The sequence below is a fragment of the Crassostrea angulata genome, chromosome 2 (assembly GCF_025612915.1).
Source record: "Crassostrea angulata isolate pt1a10 chromosome 2, ASM2561291v2, whole genome shotgun sequence".
In the NCBI taxonomy this organism is placed as follows: Eukaryota; Metazoa; Mollusca; class Bivalvia; order Ostreida; family Ostreidae; genus Magallana; species Magallana angulata.
The window spans coordinates 46,323,345-46,344,889 of NC_069112.1; the positions used below are offsets into that span (position 1 = coordinate 46,323,345).

The window sequence follows — 21,545 nt, forward strand, 5'->3', positions numbered from 1 at the left end:
AAATAAAAACACCTTTTCAGTGTGAACATTTTTCATGAGAGAGACAAGAAAGATATTGCTTTTAAAATTGGAAATAGATACATGTACATGTACATGAAACCAATATAATCTAGCATATTTAATGTAATCAACTCTATTTTTTTAGTTTTTAGACTGAGTAAAGTACAAGATTTGTCAAAGAAAGTTACCTCTCTCAATTGAAAATGATTTGTTTGATGATTTTTTACACAGGCACTATGGAAGACTCTAAGAAGCCCTGTTGATAACATTGCTCATGTAGCATTCAGGGTCCTGGGGAAGTTTGGAGGTGGGAATAGAAAGATGTTGCGAGAACCACAGAAGGTAAGATGCTGAAGCTGATAGATTAAGTGGTATGGAAAGGAGTTTTTTTTTCTATCTCAAGCTTAACAGTTACTATAAATATAAAAGACATTATCTGTCATTCAATATTTTGTTTCTGTCTTCAGCTGAACTACAATGATAGGGAGACAGTGGGGCCTTGTATCACCATATATTTCCAGGACTGTAAAACACCAATCACCAAACCTGTTGAAAAGGTAACACGTCTATTCCCTATTTAGCTTGTAAGATAAGATATGATTGGTTTACAAGCTGGAGATAGATTTACATTTAAGTTTACCTCCGTGTTAAGGGATCTGTATCATCCATGAAATAGCTTTCTTGTTTATTTACATGGATAAATCTTTCTCTTCCCCAAAGGCGGTGGACTTTGCCTTGACCACCCTGAAGTGCAGCACCACCGACAACTTTGCGCGGCGCCAGGCGTGGGAACTGATCAAGTGTTTCCTGGTGTCTGTGATGAACCTAGAGGACGAAAAGCTGACCCTCACCAACCTGTTCACCCACACCAGGTAATGTACACCTGTTAACCTAATCCAGGTAATGTACACCTGTTAACCTTATCCAGGTAATGCACACCTGTTGACCTACTATGGAATCATCATCGACAATATGATGATGATGATGATGATGATGATGATGATGATGAATGTGATGATGATGATGATGATGATGATGATTTTAATTGTAGCTTCACAGAGAAAGAGATTCCCCTGCAGACCAGTCAGCTGTACAAGAATCCTGATTCACACTCCAGGAAAGTCCATGAACAGGCGCTCACCGGAATGTTTGGTAAGCTCCTCAAAGTCAAGGTCAATCAAGCAAGGTCAAATGTCAAGGTCATTTTGTACATTTCATGAAGCAGGAGTTCATGAACCAATGGAATCTAACTTGAGGGTTAATTTCTGGCTGCGTTTTTTTTTTTCATAGAAAGGGGGTTAACTTTCTGGCTGTGATCATTTATTTTGCAGAAAAGGATTGATCATACATGTATGACTGTGTAGCTTACATACTTGTATTTGTGTAATTTTTATACCTTGGCGCATGCTCAAAGTTTAAATGATATCTTTTTTTGTTGAGATATTATTTTGTTAAAGAACAAAATTAATATGTCTGTTAAAGCACATGTTTTTTTTTTTTAATTGAAAATACAGTTTTAGCAAAGAAAGTACATGTTCTTCATTTTATCACCTAGACATACATGTATTTGTATTGATGGGATTTGTGCAGTTTTGCTTCTTTAATAAAATGAGGTTTTATTTGAACATTTTCATTTTATCACCTAGACATACATGTACATGTATTTGTATTGATGGGATTTGTGCAGTTTTGCTTCTTTAATAAAATGAGGTTTTATTTGAACATTTTCATTTTATCACCTAGACATACATGTACATGTATTTGTATTGATGGGATTTGTGCAGTTTTGCTTCTTTGATAAAATGAGGTTTTATCAGATTATGTGTATATTTTCATCATTTCAGTGGCGGCAGCCATCAAGGAGTTGAGACAGACGGCTCTGCCGTTCATGGCCTGTATGGTCAGGCATTACATCATGATAGCCATCTCCCAGCAGTGTGGTAAGACCTGGCCCTGGGGCCATAAAACTTAGACGAGCTTACTTCTGATCTAAGTCTCACTTTTACAAAAGGAACATATAGTGGAAAAGTGAGACTTGGTCAAAAGTAAGCTCGTCTAAGTTTTATGGCCCCGAGGCCTGGTGCTTTATTTCTTGTATGTCAAAATATCGACTACTGTGGTTTCATTAATTTTCGTGGGTATCAATTTTCGTGGATTTTCTAACTATCACAGTTTCAAGGATACGTAAATTCGTGGCCAATGCATTATCCTATCAATACAAAATGTTAGTTGAAATTGCACTTCAATGAACATTTAATTTCGTGGATTAACTTAACAACGAAATCCACGAAAATTGGTATTCAACGATTATTGATGAAACCACAGTATCTAAATACATGTAGAATACAAAAGCTATTCCTCGTAAGCTTTAAGCTTGATTGATAATTGGGCTTTTTGACCATCATTAGAAAAGCTCTCTTTTAACAAAATTAATTCACACAAGGAGGAATAGATATTGGATTGATATATTGTTTAGTGAAATTTTAATTTTTTCTTTTAAATCATGAATTTGATCAGTGTTTTCTAAAATCATGCAATGTTACTTGAAATAATTGTTTTTACCAACTAATGGCAAACATTGAGATGTCTTGCAAATAAGGTTTGGAACTGGGTTCCAGTGTTTCTTATTTGAATTTCTATTTAAGAAGAACGAGATAAAATCTAATTTCTTTTTTTTTTATTTCTTGTTTGATTCTGGTCAAATTTTAGAATCGGATTCTTCACATCAAGATCTTGAAAAATGTGAGCATGCAAAGACAATTTTCCATCTACATGTATTTACTAGGTTTTTTTTTTGCATCAAAAGGGTGGATGAAAACATCAAAGAAAATTGGTGTGCAACAATTATTGATTAAACTGTGAGACCACAGAAAAGTGTGATTGATATAACAACCCAAAATGTTTTTCGAAGATTTTTCAAGAGTTTCAAAGAGATTTTATATTCTTGTATTGAATTTTGTTTATTTTGTGTTGTTTGTGTTGTTGTGGATTGTTTTTGTTTTGTTTTGTTTTTCATTTTTTTTTTGGGGGGGGGGGGGGGGGGGGTTCCATACCAAAACAAAAAAACCCCCAAAGTTGCAAGCTCGTACATGAGCATTCAAGACTATAGTAACAATTGAAAACTCACAATGACAGATACCTTGAGGGAGGAGACTTTTATTTGGCTCATTTTTCCAGGCCCGTTCCCTGTGGGTGACAAGCAGAACAAACTCCAGGGGATGGATACACAGATCCTGATCGACGCCCTGGCGGTCATCATGGGCCACGAGGAGAAGGAGCTGTGTAAACCAGGAAACCTGGCCCTGGTCCTCATCCTGGAGACAGCCACCACCATACTGGGCAGCAAGGAGAGGGTGGGTGTCAATATAATAGTGGGGGATGGGGGGGGGGACTGGGTAGCAAGGAGAGGATGGGTGATGATTTAAAAGTGGGGGATGGGGGTACTGGGCAGCAAGGAGAGGGTGGGTGTCAATATAATAGTGGGGGATGAGGGATACTGGGCAGCAAGGAGAGGGTGGGTGGTGATTTAAAAGTTTGGGAGATGGGAGGGATTGGGCAGCAAAGAGAAGTTTGTCTTATATTGTCAGTGGTATCAAATATAATTCATTCAACTTGCCAGGTATGTTAAAAGTTGCTAAACAATATATGTATTGATGTAGTACATAGAATATAGGGAAGAATTATCATTTTGTAGTAACTTTTATTGTAGTAAACAAGCATTTTACTTTGACACATTCAAATGCTGTTTAATTTTTAGGCCTGCCAGCTGCCTCTGTTTGAGTACCTGGTAGAGAGGATGTGTTCCCTGTGTTATGACCGGGCCTGGTACGCCAAGTTTGGAGGGTAAGTCTCCGAGAGGCTATGTGTAGTGGGTACCAGTAACTTAAGTCCAACCATTGTAAAGATTGGCATGTTTTGAATATATTTTTGTTTTTCATTTATTATATTGTATGCTAAAATGTTAGTGTATACATGTATGATCTTGTCAATGTGTCATCGGTTCATTCTGTTACATTTAGTTTGCAATCAAATAATAGGTGTTTTTTTATGTAAATAAACATAGTATTTATGTTAACTAATATACTATTGATTTAGATGCCTGGCCATAAGATTTATGTATGAGAGGATGGCTCTGAAATGGGTCCTGGAGCACCAGTTTATTTTCCTGAAGGCTCTTCTCTTTGTGATGATGGACCTGACAAAAGAGGTATGGGAACCAGCAAATAACTTTTCAAACATTATCAAATCTTTTCATGATGTCAAAAAATTAATGTTTATGTACTGTAGATTGAATGATTCTAGAGCTGTATTGTATTGATCACAAACAGGGTATAAAATATCTGGGTATGGGGATTCATTTGTTAGCCTAAAATTTGAGATAGGGAAGGGAATAAATTCCATATTTATTATCAGAACAAGTAAAACTGTGTTCTTCAATTATAATTGAATATTTTCTCTATGAGAAGGAGATATGGAATTTGTCTTGTTTTTCTGCATGGTACATGTATATGATTGTCTTTAAAAACTAAGACACAAATATTAAGAAACAGATTTTGAAAAATCTTACAAGCAATTATCACTAAGATAAAAAAAGTTGCACAAGATATCATAGTGATCTTTTGATAAAAAGAGAAAAAAATGATGACTGTGTCTCTATATATTACTTTCATTTTCAACTTTCACTTTCAGGTGTCCAGTGGAGCAGTTGACTTAGCTAAGTATAATCTGGAGAACATGCTGATTAAGTGTGCTACCGAAATTGAGGGTGACAAAGCCTCGGAGGAAATTCTCTCGGCCCAGAAGAAGTCCCTGCACGAGGTGGTTCATGAACTGGTCAGACAGATCACCTCCCCCAACACCATTGTCAGGGAACAGGTAGGTCAAAGGTCAAGGACAAAGAAAGGTCAATTTTGAAAAAGTAAAAACAGAGAGGATTGTAAAGTTTGAATAATTGTTAACTATTGATACTTGATCTAAATCTGTTTAGTCGGCTTAATTACTCTTATCAATCATTTCAAGGGACAAAAAAGACATGGGTTAAAAAAATGCAATGTCAGAGAGATACTTTAGCTTAGCATGTTTAATGTTAAATGATAAAGAAATGAAGTGACAGTGGTATAGTAATCCAGCTATTGGTCAAGTGTCAATCTCTATGTTTTAAGTGCATTCTTCAGACATCGTTTACTGAATATTCTTAACTTATCGTTGGAATCAGTGGTACTTTGGAGGATTGATTATTCTATTTACTGTGCTACTGTTTTGATTAGGCTATGAACTCCCTGGAGACCTTGGCCAAGACAACAGGGAAGTCGGTGACAGACATCATGGAGCCTCACAAGGAGGTCCTCCAGGACATGATACCTCCAAAGAAGCACCTGCTGAGGCACCAGCCCGCCAATGCCCAAATAGGACTGATGGTATTTCCCTGTGGTTCTGTAGTACTGAACAAAATCTATAATTCTGCCAACATTGCCAGGGACCTCAGATTTTTTGCCTTAGTAATGAGGTCCCATGGCACCTCACTTTTAAATGAGGTTCTAGACAAAGGCACCTTAAAGCTGAAGTCCCTTGGAATGTTGAATAGTTGGCATAATAATACATTCTGTTCATAACAGAAAAGTGAACATGTCTAATGCATGTCGTCTATCTTTCATATTATCCTTGTTCCCAAAGCCAATATTGGTAACCTTTGTAAACATTCTATTTCTGTATTCTCTAGTAGTAGCTGTAGTTGTCCACACAATTATACAAACACTGTATTTCTATTGTAATATTAGTAAGTCACACAATGATTTCAGTTTGTAATCATGGTGATTTCTTGTGGTTCTGTAGTTATGAACAAAATGTGTTATTCTGCCAACATTCCCAGGTACCTCAGCTTTGTCGCCTTAAAAATGAGGAAACATGGCAAATTTAAAATCATTTTCAAATGAGGTCCTAGAGCAAGGGCACCATATTTCTGTAGTATTATTAGTTACACAGTAATGTCTGTTTGTACAGGACGGCAACACATTCTGCACCACCCTACAGCCGCGTCTGTTCACCATAGACCTCAACGTGCTAGAACATCAAGTCTTCTTTACAGAGGTAAGCCATGTAGTAATGAATGATTTTATTATCTATTTTTGAAAATTCATTTTCCCCTTATCTTAGTTCAAGCAAGTTAATGATTAACTTGTATAATGATTGTGCATGTATTTTGAATTGTGGGTTTATTCTAACATTGCATCAATATTTTGTAAAGGTGCATTATATAAATACAAGATAATAGTTAATATAATTTATAGAAAATATTATACTTTCTTCATTTTTTGATCCATTAGTTCTTCTTAGCCTTTTTCGATGCAGCAAAAGTTTTGTTGACGAATCCACCATTTGATTGGCTGGATTTAACCTTTTAACTCTGATCATTTGATTGACACAGCTGCTGAGCCTCTGTGAGGCAGAAGACGCAGTTTTGTTAAAGCTCCCATGCTACAAGTCGGTCACTGACCTAGTTCCATTAAGGAAGAGCGCATTGAGTAAGTCAAAGACATTGTTGTATTGTTAGATATATATCCAAAGAAATTTCTTGACTAGAACTCTTGAAATGGAAATTTTGAGCTTACCTACCACATTATTGTGTACAACTTTAGACCTGAGAAATAAAAAGTTAGCATACCCTGAAATCTTGAAAATTAGTCAATTTCATTAATAAGCCAATTTTGAAGATAAGCCTTGCACTGAAAGATACTTTTTAAAAAAAATGTACTGTTTTTTTTAAAAAGCCATGCATTAGGAGGTTGAATTTAAACGGAAATTTTTCCGAATCGTAAAAATGAAGGATTGAATCGTGGTGACTGGTTGTTATTTTCAGGAGCCCTAGCGGCCTGCCATTACATCTCCAACAAGCGGGAAAAGATCTTCAACGTCCTGTACAAGGCGCTGAACAGCAACAGTACAGAGCTACAAGAGGTGGCTCATGACTGCATGAAGAAGGTACATGTAAGAATCAATCCAAAACCCACACAAAGCAAGGACCACCTTCTCATTACAAATCACTGCATTGTTGTCTTCGAGCGAACGGATTTAGATTTAGCCGTAATTTTGAAATATCATAGGTATTTCTATGAGTTCTTGGTGTAACACTGATTAATTATGCTCCATAATTGAAAATGAAAATTTCTCTTCTTTTTTTTGGGGGGGGGGGGGGGGGTGTGGAGGGGGGGGGATGAAAGATTAAATTCATTTACCAAGTTCAGAGGTCACAATAACCTCTGCCAAGAGTTAACTTACAGTTGATATCTACTTACACAATATGCTTATATGAAGTTCTGTGGATTTATTTTAACTGTGTATTTGTATTATTTTATAACATGATTCCCTCTGTTTTTGTGTAGTTTATCTCGGGCTGTCAGATTGACATGGAGAGTGTCCACACGGCCATCCGCCCCCTGCTGCTTACCCTGGGGGACCACCGCAGCCTGAACGCCAGCGTCATACAGAGGCTGTCCTACATCACCCAGCTGTTCCCCAACACGTTCAATGAGAAGCTTTGTGAACAGCTACTGGTAAGTTCAAAAACCCTGTGAACAACTACTGGTATGTTCAAAACCCTGTGAACAGCTACTGGTATGTTCAAAACCCTGTGAACAGCTACTGGTATGTTCAAAACCCTGTGAACAGCTACTGGTAAGTTCAGTTTCTTTGAACATCTGGTAAATTCAAAACTCTGTGAACAAACTACTAATAAATTCAAAACCCTGTGAACAGCTACTGGTAAGTTCAAAACTCTGTGAATAGCTACTGGTAAGTTCAGTTTGTTTGAACATCTGGTAAATTCCAAACTCTGTGAACAGTTCAAAAACTCTAAATATCTCCTGGTAAGTTCAAATCTTTGAATAGGTACATGTATTATTTGTAAATTCAAAACTGTCTGAACAACTCTTAGTAAGTTCAACTGTGTGTGAACAGCAAACAAAGGGATAATTATCCTTTCATCAACTCTTGTTAACTTCAAAACATGTTTACAGCTCTTCCTAAGTTAGAATCTGTAGATCTGCAACTATTGTCTTTAGGTTAAAATACTTTTGAAAAGGTTAGTGCATGTATGTTCAAAGTAAACTTTTTGAAAATTTCGATTTAAAATTGAATATTAGAAAGTTTGCTTAATATACTGTACACTCATGATCATCTTGACTGTAAATGTAAACTATAAATCAGGACATTTATTTCAATTTTTTTTTTTCTGTCAGACTCATCTTAAGAAATGGTTAGAGGTGGCAGCCATTAGTCAGAAATCGGGACAGAACAAATCCAACGGACAGGTCATAGGTCAGGTGAGTGCAGAAAGGTCAACATCACTAGTGTTTATTTTTGTTCTCTCTTTCTTTCCTTCGACATTCTTTTCATTTCATGAATATGCATGACTGATGCAATTGACCACCATTTTTGATTGACGTGACCTAAATGTTAGCAGGCTGTCGAACCGTCTCCGCAGCAAAAAGCAAGTACTGTCACACCACTGTCAGTCAACTGTCAGTCTACTGTCAGTCTGTATTGTCAAACTTTTGTACTGTACCGTATTGCACGCCAACGGCCTCATTATGTTAGACTAAGTTTTGAACAATTGTGATAGTCTTTATCCAAGTAAGAAGCCTGTACATGTAGTAAAAGTATTCTTATCTGGTACAGGATCAGTATACCTCTTGACAAAGAAGAGTTTTGCGATTATGTGGAAATTAATTTAGCAGGATACATTTTTTTTTCTTTATTTACTTACATGTCAATTGTGATATTTGAAGTAAGTTTAGTATGTTGGATGCATATTTACCACCCATCTTATTAATACATGTATATGCATAGGGGAGTACACAGTAGGAAAATACATTATGAATGAATGAGGTTATAACCAACATAAACCATTGATGGATAAAAATGATCATTATTCATATGTGATTTTTATGCTTAATCTGAATTAAAGTATATTTTTTTTTACAGGAATTGAAGACCTGTGCTGCCATTATTAACATCTTCCACATGATTCCAGCGGCCAGCAGTAAACTGATAGAGCCCCTCATACTGGTCACGCTCAGCGGGGAAAAGTCACTGTTTCTGGAGGTTAGGGGTCCTACATTGTATGTGGGGGGGGGGGGGGGGGGGGGGGGAGAGAGAGAGAGAGAGAGACAGAGAGAGAGAGAGAAAGAGAGAAACATTATATCAAACTAATAATTGAAATATGTCCATATTTTGTTGTTACATTAAATTTATATTAAAACAAACAATCTTACAATCTTGTTGACATTTTCTCTTGGAAAGGCATCAGTAAATATTTGATAATTTGACACATGAAGCTTGCTATAAGTTATCAATCGTGGTGAATTTTTCTACAGGCTGGTAGCCCCTTTAGGGACCCCCTTGTCAAGTTCCTCTCAAGATATCCAGATGTCACGGTTGATATGTTTCTGAGTGAGGCCAAGTTAAAGGATCACCAATGGAACCGGCTGTTTGAGGTACTTTAGGGGAAATTTTCAAATTTTGTAATTAGAGATATATTGTATATTATATGATTTTTTTTTAGAATATGGTGAAAATTGCATAGTACACAATTAGATAAATTTGTTTTACTTTTATTGACATCGACTTTTTTTTGCGAATAACATGCTATAAACCTGGTCACGGCGACTAATTTTCGTGGTCAAGTCTGATCTACAACCATGTGGTTATTACACCCATAGGGAAAGGACCCTTTCGCGGTGAAAAAAATCCTCGACAAAGGGGCTCTAGCGAACCTCGTGAAAATTTCTTGCATGAGAATAAAAGTTGGTTACCGGTAAACAGGGTTGTGTTATTATTAAATTTGAAAGACAATTGTTAGAACTGACATTGAAATTTTTTTTAGTCTTTCTCATGAATATGAAATACATGACTGTATGAATCTTATATATACATACAAGTGTGCATACTTATTATATATATTCTGTAGTAATTGTTAAGATCCAGTATCTAATATTTCTATTTTTTTTTTCCCTTACAGTTTATTCTGACCCACAGTGATGGTAAAAAGTTCAGAGAAGTTCTAGAGAGTAACCCCACAAAACTACTAAACATTGCCCAGCAACAGGTAAAGTGGAATTATAATGTACACTCTAAGATCATTTTGTCCCTACTGTAAGATCCCTTTTTTTTTTTTTTTTTTGCGAGTTATAAGTCTCTTGAAAGTAGGCTAAAATCATAATGCAGAAGAATGAATTTACGAATGTATGACATGCGTGTAACATACCTCTGGGACCGATATCACAAGAAATGTTCAGAAAATTTCTAGTACCGAAGTACGTTAAATACAGAAAGATCATTTTCAAAAGAAAAGATTTGTGAAATTTCATTTGTACATTGCAAGTAAAAGTTGATCTGAACGGTTAATTTGAAAATAAATAAATTTCCATAAACATTCATGTTATATAATAAATGATATTTTCAGGGGGCTGAGGGTGTCCCTGTGACGTCAGGCACCAACGACCTACAGTTCCAGATGATTAAACTCATCAGCGTGCTGACCCGGTTCGAGGAGGCGTGGCTGTCACAGCACGCTGTGATAGTAAGTGTCGGGGCCCATTAAGGCACATTGATACACTCTGAAGGGAGGTAACTCTCTCAAGGTTAAAAATTGATTACTATTCCCAAATAAAATTGTGAAGGCGAAATGTGATTTTTTTTTTGGTCAAAGTAAATAAGTATCAGGACTAGATGCAGATACTCAGTGCTATGATATCAATGTCTTTGGCTTGTGATATTTGTTGGCATACTTTACACAGGGAAATATTCGCCCCGGTTTTACTTTCACCTTTTTTACCCTTCGTTGTCGGCGGACAAATTTAAGACTGGACAAAATTCCTATGTCTTGTATTATCTGTCTTCAAACACAACTGTGTCTGGGTGAATTCAGGACGGGGCAAAACTGATTGCAAATGTGGAAGGGCGAAAATTTAAAAAAGGGGGTCCTGGTATACAGTATATTAATTTTTCAATTTTTGGCTTGATTCTGTTCAACATTGGCATATGATCACTTTACATTTCAAGTCTCCTTAAGGAGGCTGGGGGGTCAAAATATAATATAATATAAAACCATCAGATTTATTTGAAAATTTTATATGCGATTTCTGAAGCTATCAACTACTATTTGATTTGATAATTTGATAAAATTTCATTTATTTTAATATAAAATTTCATCATTTCCCATTATCTTTATATGGAGCTTTTCTTTTAAAGGAGATCAATATTGTCTAAAATGGCAGCCACCCCCAGCCCCCTTAATGTTTAAGAACATAAACATAAAAAATCTGGAAAATGGCTGAACAAAACTCTTTGTTTCTTGTGGTTCTGTCCATTGCCTAAGTTTGTATTATTAACATGTACATTTATCCTCCCCAATTAAACAGATTGGCTGATATTTCTATGCTTCGTATTTTAGATCACCAACTTGTTGACCATTTGGAAAAGTGAAGGATTCATCGAAAGACACAAAAAAGTGGTACGTAAATAATTTCTGAATGGGTTTCAAAACAAACATGTGTGTATGTAAAAACTGTATGTGTTGCAAAGTTACATTAAGATGGCTCACTACACCTTGAAATATTTTCTCAAATTAGCAGAAAATTACTTGATTATGAGAGATATTATAACGGATAAGAAGTATTTAAGTCAAATAGGTAAAAAATGTGCAATTTTGGATGAAAAATTACATTTTCAAAAATGTAATTCAGTTAACATGAACAAAAGCTCCAGGCGGATTCGAACTCATGATCTGCGGTTCAGAAGCCATATACTTTAGCCACTGAGCTATGACGATATACAACCCAATCGAACGATATAAACAGTTTATCAAAACATTTAAATTGCCATCTTGTGACGTAGTGTCTTAAAAAGTATAAGTCTGGGTGTAGTGAAGTACCTTAAGTGCTGCCTCAAGAATGATGTGCAGAGATGTACTTGAATAAATTGACCCAGTATCTGTACCATTCTACCATAATTTGAATTAATGTTTAAGCGTTTACTTTTCCACATTATGACACATTCAAGTAACTCTTGTCTCAGAGCATTTGGATACTGTAAACGTACTACATTTGGCTGTGTTTTCTATTTAGCGCTTTTGGCGGAATGCGACTTCTGCTAAATCAAGAACATCGCTAAATGCCATGCATGTATGTATAAGAATAGTCACAATCAGGAATACGCTAAATCAAATCCAAGCCAACTTGTTCAAAAACTAATTTCCGCAATTATCGTACACGCCAAATATAATACGTTTACAGTATACAATGATAAGACTTGTTTAGTCCACTGTAAACACGATGAAGTTGGGAAGTCTAGAGAAGCTTTCAACAATTTACCGAATTAGATAGTAACATATTATTAAGCTGAGTTGTTGGCCCTGTTTCAGGACTCTGTGGACTTTGTCATTTGGAAGGAGCCTGCTTTACTCGTGAAATGTCTGCTGAACTACTTCAAGTGAGCATTGTTTGTTGTTCTATAGGGTTTATTTTTTTTTTATATCTATTACTTACCCTCTCTCTAACCATAACTCCTCATCATAGAAATAATGGTGATGATTATGCATTTGAATTTGACCACCCAACTATTGGTTTTGTGTCACCTCATGCTAACTTTAATGATATGATGTTGGTTATATATCATTTTGGTGCATATTCTACAGTAACTACAGTTATTGCCGAGATTGAAGAGATGCAGCGGACATTATTCTCCAATTTAGCACGAATGTCGTCAGTAAATTATCAGATCAGAAATACCTATTTGTCTCGCACTGACCATGAAAGTACAACTTAAAACCTTAAGAAGTTTTAAAACTATGTCAATTTTCACGTGTTAGTTCCAGTCAAAACGATGTGTACTGCCTCAAATGTTTATTTTTTTAAGAGGACAATGCGGCTGTTCCTATCACCTCCCTAGCACATTTTCACTGCGTGTTTTTACATCAAATATATAACGTGTAGTAGTAATAATCGTATTAAATTGCCCTTAAAATATTAGGAACATGATTCAAAGATATTTCATAAATAAGTAAAGAGCATTAAAAATCCAAAGTAAAATTCTGTCGTCTGCATGTGATTCCTTTGATCGATACACATGTAATCATTACGAACAAAACCATTGGGGATACACAGAACAGCCGTCAAAATGACCTAGATCGTCTCTCTATAGGAGAAACGATCTGTAGAAATACTGGTCTGTTAATAGAATAGAAATAAAGTTCTTGTTTTCGTGAATGTTGCAGGATAACCTCCTCGGTCTAGAAATGTTGTTTGAAATATAAAAGCCTCGGCTTTTATATTTCAAAACAACATTTCTTGACCTCGAAGGTTATTCTGCAACATTCACGAAAACTCGTACTTTATTTATCAATCAATGTCATGATTTAACATCTTTAAAAAGCATTGCTACATGTATGTCTGTGTCATTGATAAACTTTCTCAATTTCATCAAGTTGTTTATCATGTTTTATTATGCAAAAATTTGAGTATTGTGAATTAAAATATTAACATGTCAGACTCTATACAGTGACAACTAATTTCCTTTAAGGTACCACACCAATGACATTGAGCTCCTGTTCCACATCCTGCGGTGTTTCACCTCGCGGTTCATCGTACAGTTCCAGTTTGTCAAGGATTTTCTGGACAATGTGGTGGCAGGGGTGAGTGGCGGGCGGTTTTTGCGTTGTATTTCATTTTAGATCTCAATGTGGCGTGCTTGTTCATAGAATCAAGGTTTTCAGATTTTGCACATTCTATCTTTTTCATTTTTTGTGGAACTATTTTCAAAGGCATTCTAATGATTAATTGAAATGGAACATTTGAGAGTATTTAAAAAAAAATGGAATGAAAAGTTAGGTTTTGATAGATAAAAGGGATATTTTAAATCAATGAATATTGATTCAATGATTCACATGAACATCACCCAAACTCTTGTTTTTGTAGACCTACACTATAGAGTGGAAAAGAACAGCTTTCTTCAAATTTGTGGACATCTTCCACGACCAAACATGGACCCAGGATTTGAAAGCCAAAGTAAGCTAAAAGAGGGGTTTTTTTTCCCACATAAAAATTGTATTTAAGTTATTAATAAAGGAAGAAGAACAGAGTACATGTAGTGCTAAGTGAAAAGATAGCTAGAGAAAGAGAAAGAGAGTGGAAGGAATGACAAACGTATTTATTACAGAGAGAGAGAGAGAGAGGGGGGGGGAATGATGAAAACTAAATGCAGAAGAGCCAAAATGACTTTTTTCTAATACAACAAATTTTTGATATATTTTTTCCCCTCATAGATTCTTCAGCACGTGTTGATCCCTTGCTTCCAACATGCCTTTGAGAAGAACGAGGGAGAGAAGCTGATTGGTGGACCTCCCACTCCAGACCAGGACAACCCCGAAAACATCATTAGCGCCTTCATCACCAAGATCATTGACCCCGAGAATCCTTTCGGGACCTCGGACTCTGTGCGTATCCTCCTGCTGCAGTTGTCTTCCCTGTTGGTGGAGCAGGCCTCCTCGCACATCCACGACGCCAATAACAAGTAGGCAGTGTGTGGAGAGAGAGAGAGAGAGAGTTGGTGTAGCTGGTCTCCTTACATATTCATGATGCCAACAACAAATGGGCAGCGTGTGGAGAGAGAGAAAGAGAGAGAGAGAGAGAGAGTCTCTATAATGATTTTTAAAGATTTTGAATAAGACTATAAATACCCTATAACATGTTTGTGTTATGTGTAATCATTGAAAGGGGTGGTTGTGTTTGTCTGCTGTATTATTTTTTGTGTATGTATATATTATTAGGCTGCTAAGGAGGTTTAGATATTTCTAAAAGCAGTTCCAATCAATACAGCGAATGTAACTACATGACTGTATAATAGGAAATGTCCTCCCACTTCCTAGCTTCCCCATCCCCCTAACCCCCTCACCCCACCCACCATCCTCAAAAAAACATAAATTGGGAGAGGGTGAGGGGGTAAAAAAAAAAAAAAAATTATAAGAATTGGACTAGTTTTACATAAGTATGTTACTTTTATTATTTTCCGAAGTCAGACCTGATGCTCAGATTGTTACATTTTCTGTACTTTACCCCCAGAAAACAAGGTAACAAGCTGCGGCGCCTGATGACGTTCGCGTGGCCCTGCCTGCTCAGTAAGAACTGCGTGGACCCCGCCACCAAGTACCACGGCCACCTGCTGCTCTCCCACATCATCGCAAAGTTCGCCATCCACAAACGCATCGTGCTGCAGGTAACTAGGGCTACCACTGCGCACAAATGTTTATATTTCACAATGTATTTAATTATATGGTGAAAGTCCCACATCATCATCTCTGAGTTTGCCATCCACAAATGCATCTTACTTTCAGTATTGAGGGATGCCACTGCTGAAAAATAAATTCTTTGTCTGCTACTCTCTGTATTTTAAACTTTGATTTGGTTGGTATTGAAATTATGGTCATTTAATTGTTGTTTAACTAATTGTTTCTAAACCATGGCTCCCTATACATGGATACACCTATTTACAATAAGATGATATGCTCCTCTGTATGTAGTACGTCTTTGTGTATTTTATTTACCCAGGTCTTTCACAGCCTGTTGAAGGCCCACGCGGTGGAGGCCCGGGCCGTGGTGAAGCAGGCCCTGGAGATCCTGACCCCCGCCATGCCCGGGAGAATGGAGGATGGCAATGTGAGTCTATATATGCATAATTCATATTAAGTCTTTATGCACATTCATTTCGGGCTATTGGGCATCGTGTAAATTTCACTATTTTTATGTCAAAACTTGTCATTTGTTAATTGCAAAAGATTTTTCTTGATAATAGACATTTCAAAGGAGCACTTAGCATGCGTTTTTCTTGAAAAATTTTGATTTGAATACAATCCCTTTGTTATGAATAAGTGCTATGGGATTTTGTAGAATTTTATAATGATGAAAACCTTCTCATTGGGCAAGAATTTCTGGTAAGATTTTTATGCGAAATGAATACTAAAGAGACGTCAAATTTTCCTCATGCAGAAAGTACTGTTACAGTATTTGATCTATAAGGCATATTTCATGTTCCTTAATTTTTATCTTGTACTGTAGATACCTAATTAAACGCGAGGAATTAATATCCGCATAAAATCGCGTGGAGCACCCTTCGCGAATTCTAAAATCACGCCATTATTCTATGACTGTTGAAAACCATGAGAAATAAGGATAAAAGTTCTGCTTTTGGGATTTTATATTCTCGCGATTTGATACAAAACAGTGGGATCGCGGAATTAAGTACTCACATAATATAAGGAATTTACAGCATTCATTATTCCACTATTGCATTGTTTATCAGGGCATGTTGACTCACTGGACTAAGAAGATCATCGTAGAGGAAGGACACACTGTGGCTCAGCTGGTCCACATTCTGTGAGTTTTCCTCATCCTTTTTTACTTAAGTAATAAGGAATCATTCTTTGAGTATTATGAGGAGATAATTTCGGTCGGGGTGTGATCAAATCCAATAAAGCCCAAAGGGCTTTATGATAGATTTGATCACGCCCCGACCAAAATTATCACCTCATAATATTTAAAGAATGATTCCTTATTACTTATATTTTTATAATATTTATATAATTTTAATCCAACGTACGATTAAATATTTAAATATAAATAAGCAAACCCCGCCGGCACCTCAATTTGGCATCATTTGTACTTTTGGGTTATATAGTGTTATCACAGAAAAAGACACTTGAAAATGTAAATATACTTTGATAAAACTCAGTAGCCCCCATATTGGACTATGTACATTTAATTTCATGTGATGCCTAAAATGACACAAACTTGTTTTAATATGGCTAAAGAATTTTCCATAACTGTTTAAACTATTAACAAAATAAAGGTTGACAATTTAGACTTTGTCTAGAAAAAAGAAATTAATCTAGAAACTTTCCCATATGAAGCGTTGAAATCTATACACTATATGTATCTGTGTATCTAATGAAATTGATGGCATTTATTTATTTTTTTGCACGTTGTGTCACATTGTGCAACATATTAAACTTGTAAAGGCATGATCGATATTCATTTAATGTATGCACGGATATTTATTTATTCCTATTTTTTTCTGCCTTCAAATTTGACAATGACCTTAACCTTATTTTTGTTACTATTTTTAGACAACTGGTGGTGCGGCACTACAAGGTGTACTACCCGGTCAGGCACCACCTGATCCCACACATGGTCAACTCCCTTCAGCGGCTCGGATTCACCTCCAGTGTACGTCCACTCTACTCGTTACTGTCACTGTAAACCTACTTTAAATTTATTTGCAAGCAAGAAAATTTGGCAATATTCCTGAGAGTTTTATGGTCGTGAAAATTTATTGCCACTAACTAGCTTTTTTTGTATGATCATTGTAATAACAACGTAAAATTTATTCGCAAAAATTAGTCATCGTGGACCAATTTATCAGTGGTAAATTGCGAAATACTGTCGTCACAAATAAAAGTAGGTTCACAGTATCTAACTTGTATTTGCAATGATACATTGTTTATTTTGCAGTTGACTAGTAGTAATTTGTTTGGCTGAGACATTTTTTAGGAATATTTCAAAAGTCTTCGCATAACATTTTATTATAAATTAAGACATTGAATGGTACATGGTTTTATTTGGAACATCCGGGAAAATTAAACAATATTGCCCTCCACAAGTATGCATGATATAATTGCAGTATCCTGATCTCTTTCTGTCTATCACAGGCCACCATTGAACACAGGAAGCTGGCCGTGGACCTGGCGGAGGTGGTGATTAAGTGGGAGGTTCAGCGGGTCAAGGAGGAGCAAGAGGTCACAGAGGTCAGAGTTCACATCACTCCCTCATCTTTGTTTTTTTCCTCTTTTTGTTGTTGAGTTCCTTTTTTCATATGCCAAGAAAAATAATTAGAAAAACTGCATGTCATAAAATAATTTACGCTATACTCAATAAAATAGAATCATCTTCAGTCTTCTAAATGCATTCATTAACATGTATAACCACAGACAAATTTTGAAAGGTTGATGTATGACATTAGTTTCTCTTACAGCCTCCCCCTGACCTGACCCAGACATTGCCCCAGAATGTACCAACCAAACGCCCCGCCCCAGGAACCCCCCTCTCTGTGGACTCGCCCCAGGAACCAAAGCGATCGCGCCACTCCTCAGGGGCTCCTAGTGAGGTATGCATGCATATGCATGAACTGTAGACTGACTTTAAACCGAAAAAAAAACATATTAAGCTTTAGGTCCCATAAAATTAACTTTTAGATTCTCACCCCGCCAGCCCCTCTGAAAATGGGCCGCCCCGATGCATTTTATTTTATTTTTAAAAAAGAATTGTGTGGGAAAAAATGTTTGGGAAAAAAAATCGAGCACGGTATAGAAAACATTTTGATTACTGCCTAAACATGATAATTCCAGTCATGTTTCTTATCACAAATGTCTTCATGCATTAACAGTTAAGTCGAAATAAAATGTAATTAAAAGATTACAAGTGGGTTTGTGTACTCACATTAGCATTAACAACTAAAAGAATGGAGCAGTTGTTGTTTCTAGAACATAATCAGTGAAAAAGGTGTTTTTAAAAAAATTTAAAATAATAAATAAAATCCGCCCACCCGCCCCATATTTTTTGCAAATCGGGATGAAAATCTAAATTTTAATTTTATATGGCCTTAAGGATGCTTGAAGGTCAACAAATAATAAAACCATTTGATCTACTTGAAAATTTCATGTAGGCTTTTTCCTTAACCATAGACTATTTTTTATAAGGAAAAATTCTTAATATTTAAGCCTTAGAATATTAATATTTTTTCTATATTTAAAAAAAAAAAGTTTTCCGTTTAATTTAATTTAGCCCTCTTAATTATTGTTTAAATGTTTTGATTGAATGTTGGTGAAAGTCAGAGATAGCTATCTCTCCAATGTTGATATATTAAAATCTGCCAATTTTAAAAGATATAATTAACAATTTGATGAGGACTTAATCCAATAACATTTTTTGTGTTGAAAATTTGATATTTTAGGTGAAAATTGATCATTTTTGCTGTTTGAAAAAATCCTCAGTTTCTCATTTTTTGTTCTTCAGAGCAACAAGAGTGTGACAGAAAATAAGCCCATAGAGAAGAATTACTGTGATGCAGTGGTCAACTTCCTGTTACGAATTGCCTGTCAGGTAGAAACACCTCAATAACTTTACCGCCAATTTATTTATGTTTTATATAAAATTTCATTTCCTTTTGAATATCAGATTCAATAATATGTGCCTAATATACATGTACATTTGTACTACCGTAACGGTAAGTAAAAAGAAGTTATTTATCTAATGTATGTGAACTGTACATAATTTTAATGAATATTTATATTATCATTTGCCTATTTTTGCTTACATTTGCATATTCATGAAATCATTTGCATAATTATGCATGATGGTAATATGAATAATTTTTAAACAGGTGAACGAGAGCCCTGGCTCCCCTGGAGAGATGTTGTCAAAGAAATGTGTGGTGCTCCTGAAGATGGCGCTGCGCCCGGACTTCTGGGCGAACACGGAGCTGAAGCTGGCCTGGTTCGACAAACTCCTGACCACAGTGGAGAACCACCAGCCTAATTTCAACAACATATGCACTGCCCTGGAACTGCTCAGTTTCCTGCTTACCATACTGGTCAGTAGAACTCTATATTTTAATGAGTTGTCATATTTCATTTAAATATTCATGTTAAATGTGTTTCAGGTAGGTATTATGTGAACTCCACACACTTAATCTGTCGATTTTTGTCTTGAATTTAATTGCTTGTATTTCACTTGCCATGGTAAAATGGACAGAATCATAATCTTTGTGTCAATCTTTTTATCTATTTAAACAGAAGAAAGACACAATCCTATCCAGTTTCAAGCCCCTCCAGCGTGGAATTGCGGCATGCATGACCTGCCCAAACACGAAGGTCATTCGTGGCGTCCACGGTTTGCTGTCCCGCCTGATGAGTTTCTTCCCCACTGAGCCGGTGACTTCGAATGTGGCTTCAAAATACGAGGAGCTGGAGTGTCTGTACGCCTGTGTCAGCAAAGTAGTGTACGAGGGGCTCACCAACTATGAAAAGTAGGTCATGTAAAGTGAAAGTAGAATTAAAGTGAAAGTAGCATTGGTAAAGTGAAATGAAAATAAATGTTTAAGTAGTATTAGTTAAGGGAATGAACAATCACAGTGTTTTTTGCTTGGGTCTTTCCAACAAGTGGAAAAACAACTTCAGGTTTGGATGCATTATGTAGGTATCTATGACAACCCTCCTTCTCTAAACTTTGTTATACCTGAAGGGCTGCGACCAGCAATGTATTATATGATGAGAATTTGGCTGAACTCAAAGTATTCTATGTGAAAGACTTTCAAGGCTTTCTGACAGATTTGTATATTGATTAAAAGTTACTCCATTTTAAATTGTATATTTTTTAAATTCTAACATATTCTACTGGAAAGAAAATCATATTACTTTTAAAATGGTTCATTGCCATTAAAAGAGGTGCTTATTTACACTGTTAAGGCCATATAGAATTAAAATTTAGATTCTCATCCTAATTTGCAAAAATATGGGGCGGGTGGGCAGATTTTATTTATTATTCTTTATTTTTTTAAAAACACCTTTTTCACAGTTCATGTTCTAGAAATAACAACTGCTCTATTCCTTTAAGTTGTCAATGCTTATATGAGTACACAGACCCAGTTGCAATCTTTTAATTCCATTTTATTTCGACTTAAGTGTTAATGCAGGAAGACATTTGTATCCTTATGAATACAAACATGTCCGGAATGACACGGTAATCCACATGTTCAGGCAGCCATTAAAATATTTTTACCAAACCCAACTTTTTTCCCTGAAAATTTATTTTCATATTATTTTTTTTTTCAAAACAAAATAAAATGCATCAAGGCGGGCCATTTTCAGAGGGGTGGGCAGGAATAAGAATCTAAAAATAAATTTTATATGGCCTTATTAGGTATCCTACCTGAATTTTGGAGACTTAATTGTACTATTTGTTTTTAAAACTGTTGGTAATGTTCATATGATGTAGAAAAAAAATTCATGGTTTGATCCGTTTATGATGCTCTGCAGTTGAGTCATTCATAAATAATTTGAAGTATCTTGCTTGTCATACAGTAACTACATGTGCTGACAGTAAAAAAAAAGAATTCATTACCTTCCCTTCCCCACCCTCGAATTTCAGGCTAACGAATGAATCCCCGCACTTGAATATTTTTTACCCTGTTTTGATTAGATTGAATTTACATGCTTGTTTTACTAGATATGAAAAATTAGGTATTCATAACATGTATCACCCCTAGTTTCAGGTTGACCAATAGATCCCCCACCCTGATTTTGATCAGATTGAATTTACATGCTTGTTTAATTAGATATGATAAAAAAGGGATTTGTAACATGTACCATTCCTGGTTTCAGGTTGACCAATAGATCCCCCACCCTGATTTTGATCAAATTGAATTTACATGCTTGTTTTTTT

The 21,545-nt window shown here is 35.9% G+C and overlaps 1 protein-coding gene across 5 annotated transcripts in view; it reads left to right on the forward strand.

Annotated features, from left to right (window-relative positions):
• The window catches only part of LOC128173471 (transformation/transcription domain-associated protein-like), a 70,015-nt gene that overhangs the window by 14,232 nt on the left and 34,238 nt on the right, over positions 1-21,545 (forward strand). For 2 of the 5 annotated variants that reach the window (XM_052839166.1, XM_052839165.1), the window contains 33 exons: positions 232-342; positions 468-557; positions 721-872; positions 1,052-1,152; positions 1,845-1,940; positions 3,178-3,353; positions 3,758-3,843; positions 4,096-4,207; positions 4,690-4,875; positions 5,268-5,417; positions 6,001-6,087; positions 6,425-6,521; positions 6,857-6,978; positions 7,380-7,550; positions 8,235-8,318; positions 8,980-9,099; positions 9,372-9,491; positions 10,016-10,102; positions 10,460-10,576; positions 11,450-11,509; positions 12,419-12,486; positions 13,576-13,687; positions 13,971-14,060; positions 14,318-14,565; positions 15,114-15,267; positions 15,600-15,707; positions 16,351-16,424; positions 17,174-17,273; positions 17,756-17,851; positions 18,079-18,210; positions 19,119-19,205; positions 19,486-19,695; positions 19,898-20,130. In XM_052839166.1, coding sequence (XP_052695126.1) covers positions 232-342; positions 468-557; positions 721-872; positions 1,052-1,152; positions 1,845-1,940; positions 3,178-3,353; positions 3,758-3,843; positions 4,096-4,207; positions 4,690-4,875; positions 5,268-5,417; positions 6,001-6,087; positions 6,425-6,521; positions 6,857-6,978; positions 7,380-7,550; positions 8,235-8,318; positions 8,980-9,099; positions 9,372-9,491; positions 10,016-10,102; positions 10,460-10,576; positions 11,450-11,509; positions 12,419-12,486; positions 13,576-13,687; positions 13,971-14,060; positions 14,318-14,565; positions 15,114-15,267; positions 15,600-15,707; positions 16,351-16,424; positions 17,174-17,273; positions 17,756-17,851; positions 18,079-18,210; positions 19,119-19,205; positions 19,486-19,695; positions 19,898-20,130 — 4,037 coding nt within the window. Of the gene's footprint in view, positions 1-231; positions 343-467; positions 558-720; positions 873-1,051; positions 1,153-1,844; positions 1,941-2,709; positions 2,743-3,177; positions 3,354-3,757; positions 3,844-4,095; positions 4,208-4,689; positions 4,876-5,267; positions 5,418-6,000; positions 6,088-6,424; positions 6,522-6,856; positions 6,985-7,379; positions 7,551-8,234; positions 8,319-8,979; positions 9,100-9,371; positions 9,492-10,015; positions 10,103-10,459; positions 10,577-11,449; positions 11,510-12,418; positions 12,487-13,575; positions 13,688-13,970; positions 14,061-14,317; positions 14,566-15,113; positions 15,268-15,599; positions 15,708-16,350; positions 16,425-17,173; positions 17,274-17,755; positions 17,852-18,078; positions 18,211-19,118; positions 19,206-19,485; positions 19,696-19,897; positions 20,131-21,545 lie in introns of all 5 variants that reach the window. The other 3 variants (XM_052839162.1, XM_052839161.1, XM_052839164.1) reach the window with 3 other exon arrangements.